This window comes from Nematolebias whitei, chromosome 1 (assembly GCF_014905685.2).
Source record: "Nematolebias whitei isolate Nwh7 chromosome 1, NemWhi1, whole genome shotgun sequence".
In the NCBI taxonomy this organism is placed as follows: domain Eukaryota; kingdom Metazoa; phylum Chordata; class Actinopteri; order Cyprinodontiformes; family Rivulidae; genus Nematolebias; species Nematolebias whitei.
This window is the reverse complement of record NC_056498.1, coordinates 23,182,546-23,195,162: the sequence shown is the minus strand read 5'-3', so window position 1 is coordinate 23,195,162 and position 12,617 is coordinate 23,182,546. Positions and strand designations below refer to the sequence as shown.

The following is a 12,617-nucleotide window of genomic DNA, read 5'->3' as shown; positions in this document are numbered from 1 at the left end:
GCTCTTTAGTTAACATATCTCGGTTTTCTTTTGTTAAAGAGGTTTTCTACGTGAGTTTTTGACGCGTTTAGTTAATTTCAGGGTTGTGTTTGATTTTGAATCAAGTAAACACGAGCTGATTTAACTTGAGCGGAACTGTCGTGCAGGCGAACGAGGAGGCGGTAGGATTCCATGATAAACACCGGAAGTACGTATTGAGTTTCTTCTCCGCAATTTAGGCTGAAACTTTTTGTTTTTCACTCACAGACCAAGCAGTGTTCTTAGTTACTATACCTCAGTTTTACTAATTATACTGCTGTGAGTTTTTAAAGACGGTTCAACAAAGATGTTGATTAAAGTGAAGGTAAGTTAATGAACGTATCAGTCACTTTTATGACATTTTTGTTTTTATAGACCCACTCTGAATTTATTTATCATTAACCTACAAACATCTTTTATCACAGACACTTACTGGCAAGGAGATAGAGATTGATATAGAACCCACAGATAAGGTATATTTCAGTAATTCTACATTTGTTTTGTTAATTAATTGTAACTCTTGGTCTGTTCTAGCACTGATCATTGTGTTTAACTTGTGATACATTTCCATCCAGGTGGAGCGAATTAAAGAGAGGGTGGAGGAGAAGGAGGGAATCCCTCCCCAACAGCAGAGGTTGATTTACAGTGGAAAACAGATGTAAGACCAAGATACACTTAACTCCATCAGCAGTAATCTGGGAAGTTTTCTGAACTAAACCCAGCTTTTATGTAACTAGGATCTTATTCAGTTGTATTGTGCTTCAAATTCCAAGTGTTTGAAAAGATAAGTAAATGGGGGAAAAATTATTTAAATAGATAAAATCAATTCAGAGTTGACTGTTTTTGAAAAAAAAAGTGATTTACGTTGCCTCATTTCTTGTATTTTATTTTTCCCAGGAATGATGAGAAAACGGCAGCGGACTATAAGATCCAAGGAGGCTCAGTTCTACACCTGGTCCTGGCCCTGAGAGGAGGAGGAGGAGGAAAATGAAGAGCCTGCTCTGCTAAGACTTTTGACTCTCCTAAAAAACTGATACAATGCCTTCAAAAATCCCAGCTTCGTTTAAAGCAATTGCACATTTATACAGTGACATTGAAGGCAACACAGAGGCAGAAACACTACAGATCAATTTGTGCTTCTGGTGTGTTTCCTGTAAAACCTTCCCACAGTGTAACGTTTGAAAAGCAGCTGCAATACACTAATTTTACTGAAGCTTTGTCTTTGCTTTCGGCTGCAGCAGGAAACTAGTCTTCGCAACTTTTGTTGTGCTCTGACACAAGCAAAGCTAAGTTTGAGTATACTTCCTAAAATAATCCCTTAGAAAAATTAAAATAAGCCGAGCCAAGCATATTGTGATCTTTATGTATCATAGACCCCACGCTTCTCTTTCACCTACAGGCTGACTGGATACGTTTGTGAGTGATTAAACTGGTTTAGAATATGTTCCTCTTGTCTGTCTCACCGCCACCACATCAACCAGTTTGTAGCTTCAGTTTACAAACACGTGATCAGAAACACGAGGTTTACTTTACACATTGCTGCGTCAGCTCATGTTGAAAAGGCTTCATTGATGTGTGTTAAAATTTTTGAAGCGTTTGAACAAAGATGCATAAAACTATCCACTTGTTCATGTGATTTTATTCTTTCCACACACATTTAACACTGATATTTACATTTAAATATTAAAAAGCAGAAGTGATGCTACGTAGACTGACAAGCTTGTATCACTGTCACTCCAACGTGTGAGAGGGAAGAGTTTGTGTTCAACATGATTTTCTATTTCACATGGTTGTATCGTGTAATGTTCTTCCAAGAAAAGGTTTGCATTGACCTCATAACTAAATATACACTAAATGCCTGATTTTGGCTTAAAAATCACAGGAAAGCTTGTTGTAGCTCACCAGGGAAGCCCGAACAACAGGAGGGTGGTAAATATCTGTGCTTAATCTGAAATCGGGCCATGCCGGTGTCTGTTGCAGCCCATTCTAGCTGAAACCCATTTAGCAGAACTGACCAGGTGAAGTACCCAGTCCATATAAGTATGACGTAAAAGTAAAGTGGTTTTTATTCATAACGTAGCATTCACTGAAATATGTCTAAAATCTGCTCCAGTTGACCTTTTGGATGAGCTGCTTCACCACGAGAAGTTCTCCCTTTAAACTCAACAATTTTTTATCTGCTGCAGGTTAGATATTATTTAGAGAACGTCAAACAACTCTTACACAAATCCAAACTCTCACCTTAAAGTTACATTTGTGTGTTTCAGTCTGCACCGGTTAGTTTTTCGAGGGCAAGTAAAATTGCAGCATTTGAAGCAAATGTCTTCATATCAAAAATGTCTTTATACACAGATCTGTTTATATTCAGTAGATTTAGTGTTTTTCAATTAAAAAAAATTAAATGTCATTCAAGTTCTCACTGTAAGAAAGAAGGGAACGGTTCAGCCATATAGGTGTTGGAAAAGTTGTAAGCTATCTTACCTGTTGTAGATAACTCATTGAACGACGTCATTTTGGAAAAATAGTTACATTCTGACTGAACTGATGAGCTAATGGCTAGTCTGAGAGCGAGTTAAACATCAAAGTGGACTGCTGTTGTTTTAAACACCAGTCTCAAAAGATTTCATAGCAGTTCATGCATTTTTATTTTTATTTTTTAAATAAACCTATACTGCCATCAAGCGCAGCTAGCGGTGGCAGCAGCTAACTTCCTCGAGCTCTAACAACAGCAATATTTTAATATTCCTGCTTGTGCCATGGGAAATTCAATATTATGAAGGTGTCTAAAATTGCTTTGACATAAACCACTGTGAAATTTTCAAGGCTGAAGCAGTTTTAAGACGACAATCTTGGTTTTGGGCTAGCTGAGACTAGCCCCTAGCATGATTTTTTAATTCAACCTTTTTTTTTTTACACAGGTTAGTCTCATTGAGTCATGAGGACTCGTTTTCAAGAGAGACCTGATTTAAAAAAAAGAACACAGATGAGGTACAGACTGTCAAAATTAAACTGTTTCCCAAAACAAAGTTGTTCAGCTCTTTACCCTCACTAGGGTCCTCGAGGGGTCATGGGAGTTTGCCCATCCAGTCTACATGTGTTTTGTGGACTTGGAGAAGGCATTCAACCGAGTTCCTAGGGATACACTGTGGGGGGTGCTCCGTGAGTATGGGATTAGAGGCCCGTTGCTATGGCCTGTTCAGTCTCTATACGGTGTGAAAGTCTGATTCACATTGCCAATAGTAAGTCGGACCCCTTCAGGGTGGGAGTTGGACTCCTCCAGGGCTGCCCATTGTCACCGATTCTGTTCATAACTTTTATGGACTGAATTTCTCAGTGCAACCAGTGGGCGGAGGGATTCCATCTCTGCTCTTTGCAGATGATGCGGTCTTGTTGGCATCATCGTGCCGTGATCTTCAGCTCTCACTGGAGCGGTTCGCAGCAGAGTGTGAAGCAGCTGAGATGAGAATCGGCACCTCAAAATCTGAGGCCATGGTCCTGAACTGGAAAAAGGTGGATTGCTCTCTTCAGGTTGAGGGTGAGGTTCTGCCTCAAGTGGAGGAGTTAAAGTATCTCAGGGTTTTGTTCACGAGTGAAGGAAGAATGGAGCGTGAGATTGACAGATTGGTGCAGTGTCTGCAGTATTGAGGACTCTGTACTGGTCCATTGTGGTGAAGAGGGAGCTGAGCTGTAAGGCAAAGCTCTCTGTTTACCGGTCGGTCTACGTTCCTACTGATGGAAGATGTGAAAGGTCACAGATGTTTTTCACTTCTTAATGTCAAATTTAAATGAACCATGTGTGGTGTTATGAACTCAAGAACTCATGAACTCAAGGCCTAAGCTGGTCGGCAGCGCCTCTGGTAACATTATAAAAATACACTTTTTTTATGCTTTCTTTGAGTAGACTTGGAGATGAAGCGCCATCTAAACATCTTGCCTACTTGTATTTCAACTCTGCTCCATCTTGCAAGATTAAACTGGGATAAGAAAAATATCTACTCGTTCCTGTGTGGCATATTTATTTAATCGGTGCAAGGGATAATATTAAATTATCCTAACACTTACCCTCACCCTGACCTATGGTCACGAGCGCTGGGTAGTGACCAAAAGAATGAGGTCTCGGATACAGGTGGTTGAAATGAGTTTCCTCTCCCTTAGAGATAGGGAGAGAAGTTCAGTTATCCGGGAGAGACTTGGAGTAGAACCGCTGCTCCTTCACATCTAGAGGATCCAGTGGAGGTAGTTCAGGCATCTGGTAAGGATGCTCCCTGGGTGCCTCCCTAGGGAGGTGCTTTGGGCATGTTTGACTTGGAGGAGATCCGGGGAAGACCCAGGACACTGGAGAGACTATGTCTCTCGGTTGGCCTGGGAACGCCTTGGAATCCTCCTGGAAGAGGAGGCTGTGGAAAGAGATGTCTGGACCTCCCTGCTCAAGCTGCTGCCCCCGTGACCCGACTTCAGAACAAGCAGAAGACGATGGATGAGTGGAAGTTGTTAAAAAGGCTGTAACAGGTAAGATATGAGGCCAAATTCAAATGTTAAGTCAGTGTTTTTTTTTTTTTATTAACTAAGAGACAACATACAGACTGTGACATCTTTATAAACTGCAAATTAAACAAAACAAACCCTAAAGTTCAAACCCCATCATTGGGTTTGTATCCACAACACCATGTTCCCCTTACAGCTTAACAAACGACACATAATACTGGCCAAAACTTCAATATCTCATCATTTGACACTCGCCATCCTCTTGTAGAGACAGATTCCCGAGGAACCACTTAGTCAAAGTACAAACATTTCATGTAATCATACTTGATTTCCTTTAGACTTGAGTTTTATGGCAGTGTAGAGGAGAAGGCCGCGATGATGCCCTGAGACACAAAGACTTTGTAGAAGAACTCAAGAGAACAGGATGTGTCGTCACTTTGCAGCACACTTTAAAAACCCACAGGCGTTCATTAATGGGCTGCACGTCTTGCTGCTGCATGTGGTCATATTGCACTATGCTATTTGTTGCCATTAAAATTGTTTATGATCATGTGAAGCTTTAATTTAAATACTAAACGAGCTAAAAAAGAGGGAAAATTAAGCACAGCTTGATGCAAACTATATAACCCAAACTCTGAACATGTTGGGACATTGTGTAAACTAAAAAAATAAACAGAATGCAAAGATTTGCAAAAGCTCCATGAATTCATAGGTTCCCACAAAAGAACTTAATAAATGTTGAAACTAAGAATTGTAGTAATTGAGGGAAAAAATAAGGCCATTTTGAATTTTATGGCAGTAACTTCTCCCAAAAAGTTGGGACAAGTGCAACAAAAGGCTGTAAACATGAGTGGTGCATAAATGAAACAGTGGATGGAGCGTTTGGCAACAAATTAGGTTAATTGCTAACAAGCCAGGAAGAGGAATTTATATAAAAATAGCATTTTAGAGAGGATGAATCTCTCAGAAGTAAAGATGGTTAGAGGTTCACTAGTCTGCAAAAAACAGTCTAAAAATAGGGAAACCGTTTCAGAATAATGTTCCTTAACAGAAAATTGTTAAGACTTTGAATTGTAAAAGAGAATGAACACCATCCTGAAACTGTCATCTTCTCTAAACCAAGACTCGACTGTTCTGTAGTCAGACCAATGGAAACTTTTTTTTAAAAATGACAGACATCTCATCCTCTGTACTAAAGAGGAGATGACCATCAGTCTATTATTGAGCAAAGCCTGCCTCTCTGATGGTATGGGGGTGCATTAGTGCCTACAACATGGGTAGCTGGCACATCAAGAAATGCACCATAGGTGCAGCTAAGTATATAAAAGTTTCACAACAATATATGCTCTCATCCATTAAAGGTGACCCAGGACTGTTGAACAGCTAAAATCCCACATCAGACAAGAATGGGACAATGTTCCTCCAAAAACTGCAGCAGCTGGTGGTCTCAGTTCTTCATCGTTTGCAGACTGTTGTTAAAAAGAAGAAGGGATTCTTCCATGATAAACATGGCCCTGTCCCAACTTTTTGGAGATGTGTTGCTGCCATTAAAAGAACCCTTTTGTTTAAATTAACCAAAACATTGCACAATATATTACATGTAATTCAGGGGTTCCCAACACTGATCCTTGAGGAACACCATCCTAAATGTTTTAGTTGTTTCTCTGCTCTGGTACGTCTGATTTTTTAATGGGTGATTAACAAGCTTCTGCAGAACATGACAAAGCAATTAAATCACTGAATCAAGAGTGTTGGAGCAGGGAAACAACTAAAACATGCAGGATGGTGTTCCACAAGGACCAGTGTTGGTAACCACTGTTTTCAGCATTGATATGTTTACCGTGTTCCATTGAGAATAAAATATGGGGGTGTGAGCTTTGCAAACATTCTCGTTTTATTGACATTTTACACAAAGTCCCAACTTTTTTGGATTGGTGTACAAAAATACTCATTCACATGTCAGTATGGCACATTAGGAATTCAAATGTGCAGCAAGTTATGACTTCCCCAATGATTTTTAATGATTTGATTATTTGTGTTGTGTCGCTTTCATGTTCTAGTTTAAAGAAAAGTGAGAAATCTTCAAAGTTCTTCCGACCATCTCTGATCATCTGTCGAAACACAGCTACAATATGACGAAATCACAGAAAACCGTAGTTTTAATTAAGGCAAAAATAATAATTAAGTGTTGCCTTGGCTTTTTAACCAAAACAATTTCAGGATGTTGCTTCAACCCTCGGGCACAGTTTAACAAATAAAACGTAAACCATAGATGGATAGTATGTTAGAAAAAAGTAAACAAAACTAAAGTTAAACATGATAGAAAAATAAGATAATTACGCAGTAAAAACAATTACAAAAAAGGAGGCATTACATTTGAAAAAAAAAAACAAACAATACACAAATAATAGATAAAAAAAAATGGTGAAACTATTCGAGCTACATTTTCTGTGTTGACAATCAAAAATGCATTTTTGGTGCACTGAATGGGAGAAAATGGCAGAAATTAACAAAATTATAAAAATAAAAGCATTTGTCCATCACAGTTCAGTTAGTCTTTTTGGTAAAACTATTAAAAAAAATAGTTCTAATGTTTGCTGAGTGGAAGGATGCGGATGTGGAACGAGCGTGAAGCAGAGTGATGAGGCTGCTGCTGCTGACGATGATGAAGATGAGGATGAAATAAAAGGCTCATGGTTTCGCTGTTGAATGAAATGAGGAGCTGAAAGGTGCTCATTTTTTTTATTGCACTTTCAACAGACCCCAGACTTAAAAAGGTTGAGGTTACTGTTGACGTATTTGGCACAGAATACGACTGATTGACAAGTCACCTCAACAAAAACAATCTTCAGATACAACGTTGATCAGTAAACATAAGTTGGATTGTGTTTGCGTGTGTAGTGCGTGTCCACATGAGCACGTATCGGGCTGCAGATGGTTTCTGACGAGACAGGTGGGAGTTTAACGAAACGAAAAGGTGAACTTCATCAGTCTTATGATTTGTGATTGTCCTCCTGTGCCAGAGGAGACATCACCTCCTTCATTTCCTCTTGTTCTTCTTCACTGGTGCCCTTCTCCTCCGCTGGATAAACCACCACACACATCTTCTGGCCCAAGTACGTCATTTTATCTAGGAGAAGAGAAAGAATTAGCATCGGAGCGTAGGCACGGGAAATAATATTTGTGCTGATGTCGCACTCATGAGGAAATTTCTCTTTGGTTCATTTATTCAGAAACTAAAGTATTTGTTTGGCCTGCAGAGGGCAGTGTGGACAAATGGCCTGAATGTTGCTACAAAATAGGAGTTCATAGTGAAGAGTATTGCAGCTGCTGCTCTTTTGTATGTCTTAGTCATTTAGAGGCAAAATAATCAAGTGAACATAACTTGTTGTTACTAAATTTAATTTAAACTTTTAATTAAAAATCAAATAGAGCTAATCTCCAAGTTCATTCAACCTGTATTTCTACAGGTTAGTCTCATGGAGTCACGAGGACTCATTTTCAAGAGAGGCCTGTTTTTAACAAAACCACAGATGAGGTACGCACAACAATAAACAGCCATAAAATGCATATAAAATGAAAAGTAAATAAAAGTAGTGTTCTAAAACAAGATCTAATCAAGCTACATTATGAAATAAGGTAAAAATACTAAAAACAGGAACATGTATTTATTTTTGCACTGAATCCCTGAGAGAGGTCAAAGTCAACAGCTTCAGATGTTTTTGTAAAGTTTTTACACAAAGTTCCAAAAAAATACCAATTTATATTCAAAACTTGCTAAAGGGTGCACATTAAACTTGGTATTCCAGCAAAAAAAATGCTGTGATATTCCAACAAGAAGCGCCCCATGCTGCACTGGAAGTTATAACTTTTTATTCAGCAAAGTTCAGTCAGGTCATCTGGATGGTTTCTTTTTCTTTTATGTTGAGACGTTTCGTCCCTCATCCAAAGGACTTCATCAGTCCGAGGAGCCACAAACAAACTGAGTCCCACAAGCATCACACAGTGGACCAACCATTTAGATGGTGATAAGGTGGTTTTTAGGGCCTACCCTTTCTTCTGTCGACTCCTGAGGCAGTCATAGCCAAAGTGGTTTAAAACAAGGGGAGAGGGCTAAAACTCAGAGCAAGCTTGCCTGCAATATGCTCGCTTACCAACAAAAGCATCGAAGCACTGGGGCTTGTTGTCCCAGTAGATTCCCAGGAAGTAGACGGGGACACCAGTGAGCATGATGGCGAGGCCGATGCCGCACACCACAGGCTCAGAGTAAAGAGAGAAGATGAGCAGGAAGGCCCAGAAGACGAGGTAAATGACCGGCCATATGAGACTGATCTGGAGCGCAGAATAAAAAACACAAACTTTTTTAACACGTATTTAAAATATCTGGTATTTATTCTCTTTGAGGGTTGTCCATAAGCTAAACTAAAGCAAAGTACTTCATGAACCCACCCTGATTGGTCGGTACATGTTGGGCTCTTTAATCCGTAGGACGATCTGCCCGGCGACAGTGACTCCATAGAAGAGGTAATTGATGAAGCCTACGTAGTTGATCAGGGTGTACATGTCACTGGTGCACAGCATGAGCAGAGTAGACAGGCACTGAGGGAGAACGAGAGAGACGAGTTGTTTTCTGCAGCACTAACTTTGGGATTTGATTCTATGGAAGAAAAAACTAGAATTCTTTAAGGATTGCATATCACTCGCCACCTTTCATGGCAATAATAATAATAGTAAAAAAAGAAAACATCTTGTCTAAACTGTTAGTCCTTAACTGTATGTTGGGGATCAGTTTCAGCTACTAACATGCCAAATTTCAGCTTAATATATGTAAAACTAACGGACTTATAGCCATTTCTCTGTTTGCTAAGGTTGACTATCTGTGACGGCCATCTTGAATTAGGTTGACTCCAAAAGTTAATAAGTTATAGACATCTGTCTAATGATTACCTTTTGAGAGTCTCATCAAAATACATTCACTTGTTCGTGAGATATTTTGCTAACAAACAAATGAGGCTGACCCCAACAGTTAACGGCAAAGTTTTCAGCAACTATCTTGCGCAAAGTGCAGCCCTTAAAGTACATGTTGAGGTATATGCTCAGCTACTACCACACCATATTTTATCTTTTTATCTAAAAAAAAAAATTGACTGAGTTGTGGCCATTTCTGTGTTTGCTAAGAGTAATTAGTTGTGACAATCATTTTGACATTTACTGGTTCCAAAATGTATACAGTTGTAGATGTACATTCAGTAAGTACTTTTTGATCATTTAATTAAAATAGGTCTGCTAGGTCATGAGATATTTTGCTAACAGACTGTGCAAACTGTTAATATACACCTAAATTAAAGAGAGCAGTACTCACAGTGAAGAGCAGAGCAGGGATGGGGGTGCAGCGTTTTACGTGAATCATGGCCAGCAGACTCGGGAGGTGTCCCTCTCTGGCTCCAGCGAAGAACAACCTGTCAGCAAACGCAACATCCAAATAAAACAAGGCGATGATGTAAGTCTGTGGTACAATCCACACATAACTATGGAAGCATACGCTTCATTCAGAGCACTGAGAAACCAGAGACGTCATCAAAATAAACGCATTTAGATCAAGATTTGAATGCACAAACAAACAAATTAGATAATAAATCAATAACATATATTTATGGCAACGTTAATATTTTAGCATGCTGTTGCATCTGGTACCTGACGCTGAGGCAAACTGGCGTTTTTCCCCCCGATATAAATATTTTACCACACTGTCTGATTTGCTGAGCCTTCTTTGGCGCACATTTTCAATTTAGTTGTCTTGACCTTTGGAGGAATTTCTTGGCCTGTTAATGTTTAGACCAGTGGTTCTCAAACTGGGGGTCCACAAAAAATGAATGATGAAGATGAAGTCCTGTTACTCGGTATGACTACTGCTGTTATGATTCTGTTCAGCTTTACGTAAAGAGTTGTATGTGATAATTTGAAGAACTGGCAACACGTTCAGTATATGAACAGGTAAAATTTTAAAGTGTTTTTTTGATACTGATAATTTTCTCAAAACTATATAATTTTTGGAAGTTGAAATTAAAAATGCTGTTTATTGTTTCTTCAATAAAAAAAAAACATGTTTAAAAGTATAAAAATTGCATTAACACTATTAAAGAACAGGTCTTAAGTATTTATTATGTTACACAAATATTTCCATTGCATTAAAGAGACTAATTTAATAAAATTATTTAATAAACATGAGGGTCCCTAAACCCAAAAAGTTTGAGAACACCTGTTTTGGACTTTATAGATCTATTCTGTGTAAGTTGCTCTGTTATATATTTTACAGAAAAAGTGTTTTTTGTACTAGGAGCATAAGTTCTGGAAATCTGGTCCTGGGAAGGAACAACTTTCTATCATGACGTCAAGCCCGACTAACCGTGACGAGGTGAAAAGGGAACCATTGACGCCCCCGAAAGTGGAGAGAGCCACAGAGATGGGCATGATCCACGCCATGACTCCCAGCAGCTTCTCACCAAACGTCTGGAACAGACAGATAAGAAGATGAAGGTGCAATCAGAGGTACAGAACAACATTATCACCAATATGTTCATTGACCAACAGGGATCATTAGAGGGTGACATTCACCTAAAATCCCAAGACGTGCAGTTGAATACTCACCACGGCAACAGCGTTTGAGGCAAGCAGCTCCTGGGGGCTCATGGCGGTGACGTAGGCTATGTTGGCAAAGACGTAAACAAAGGTCACGAGGGGGATGGAGATGAAGATGGCACGTGGAAGGTTCCTAAGCAAGAAATACAATTCACTCATATGCTTGAAAGAAAACGGGAAAAGCTAAAGAGAAACGAGGCAGAACTGAGAAAACAAAGGTTGTGATGATGTTTGGGAAAGACTAAGTTCATCCCAAGTTCACTAAAATAAAATGTTCAAAACAAAATAATCAAGGAACAAATGTGCAAGCCTTGCTGGAATGTGACCACAAATCACTAAAAGAATAAGCAGACTTTAGATCGCCTCTTTCCCCGTAACAATTAGCACCAAATGAGGGCGGTCCTCTAACTCATTAAAATCAGATACGTATTGGTAATGACAAAGTAACTCGTCTTACACGTAGGGATCCACAAGCTCCTCTGTCACATAGTTGAGGAAATTCCAGCCTCCGTAGGCGAAAGAGCCTTGTAGGAAAGCCAGCGCTATCAAACCCACATCGTAGTCCTGGAAGGGCTCGAAGGCGTTGGCCGGCTCCAACCAGTAGTACTCTCCTGCAGGTGGAGGGGACAGATGGTTCTGAACAAGAGGCCACATCTTTAGTCCAAAGCAGAAGTTTGAGATTATTATTATTTGATGCACATTTTCCGGAAAACTTCTCAACCTTATCTGTGATAACTTCCTATACGACTATATTCAGGTGATAGGGTCTGCAGCTGATTATTTACTCGTGGTTGTGTAAGCATGTTTTGCTGGTGGGGTAAACAGACTGTTTTTTATTAAAGCTGAGGCTTGTTGCGAGGAACTCCAGCTGAAAACCATTAACTGGATCAGTATGTTTGAATTAAGTTGTATAACATTTCTCATTAAGTCCTTGTTAAAAGTCACACACACTGAGGTATAATTGAACACTCTTGTTGTGCTCAAATATTTATGGAGGATCATACTTTAGTGCCAAAATTCGTTCAAGTAAAAGAAATCTGACTTTGCTTACAGTCACAATCTTGTTTTTTTTTTACGTTTTCTTTTGTACTTGCTTAGGTTTTCTCTGAAATTCTGAGTTTTATTTATTTATACTTATATGTTTCGTCCTGGGCGCAACTGGTAGAGCTGCTGCCTCTCAGTGAGCAGGTCCCCGGTTCAAATCCCGGTCCGGGAGACTTTCTGGGTGGAGTTTGCATGTTCTCTCCGTACACACATGGGTTTTCTCCGGGTGCTCCGGTTTCCTCCCACAGACCAAAAACATGCATGGTAGGCTGATTGGTAACTCTAAATTGTCCCTAGGTGTGAGTGAGAAAGTGAATGGTTGTTTGTCTCGTTTGTCTCTATGTGTCCCTGTGATGGACTTGCGACCCGTCCAGGGTGTCCCCCGCCCCTCGCACAGTGATTGCTGGACATGGGCACCGGCGACCCCCGTT

The 12,617-nt window shown here is 39.7% G+C and overlaps 2 protein-coding genes across 2 annotated transcripts in view; one reads left to right on the top strand and one right to left on the bottom strand.

Annotated features, from left to right (window-relative positions):
• The first annotated feature begins 166 nt into the window (after positions 1–166).
• nedd8 (NEDD8 ubiquitin like modifier) lies at positions 167–1,637 on the top strand. The gene is made up of 4 exons (XM_037683210.1): positions 167–343; positions 444–491; positions 594–676; positions 916–1,637. The coding sequence occupies exons 1-4, from the start codon at positions 326–328 to the stop codon at positions 1,007–1,009; spliced, it is 243 nt and encodes an 80-aa protein (XP_037539138.1). The 5' UTR covers positions 167–325; the 3' UTR covers positions 1,010–1,637.
• A 4,652-nt stretch (positions 1,638–6,289) lies between these two features.
• slc7a8a (solute carrier family 7 member 8a) overlaps positions 6,290–12,617 on the bottom strand; it is a 33,263-nt gene continuing 26,935 nt past the window's right edge. Inside the window, exons 5-11 of the mRNA XM_037675770.1 lie at positions 11,600–11,753; positions 11,152–11,275; positions 10,910–11,013; positions 9,866–9,962; positions 8,953–9,102; positions 8,658–8,835; positions 6,290–7,633 (exon numbers count right to left, since the gene is read on the bottom strand). Coding sequence (XP_037531698.1) covers positions 7,497–7,633; positions 8,658–8,835; positions 8,953–9,102; positions 9,866–9,962; positions 10,910–11,013; positions 11,152–11,275; positions 11,600–11,753 — 944 coding nt within the window. The 3' untranslated portion in view covers positions 6,290–7,496. The remainder of the gene's footprint in view (positions 7,634–8,657; positions 8,836–8,952; positions 9,103–9,865; positions 9,963–10,909; positions 11,014–11,151; positions 11,276–11,599; positions 11,754–12,617) is intronic.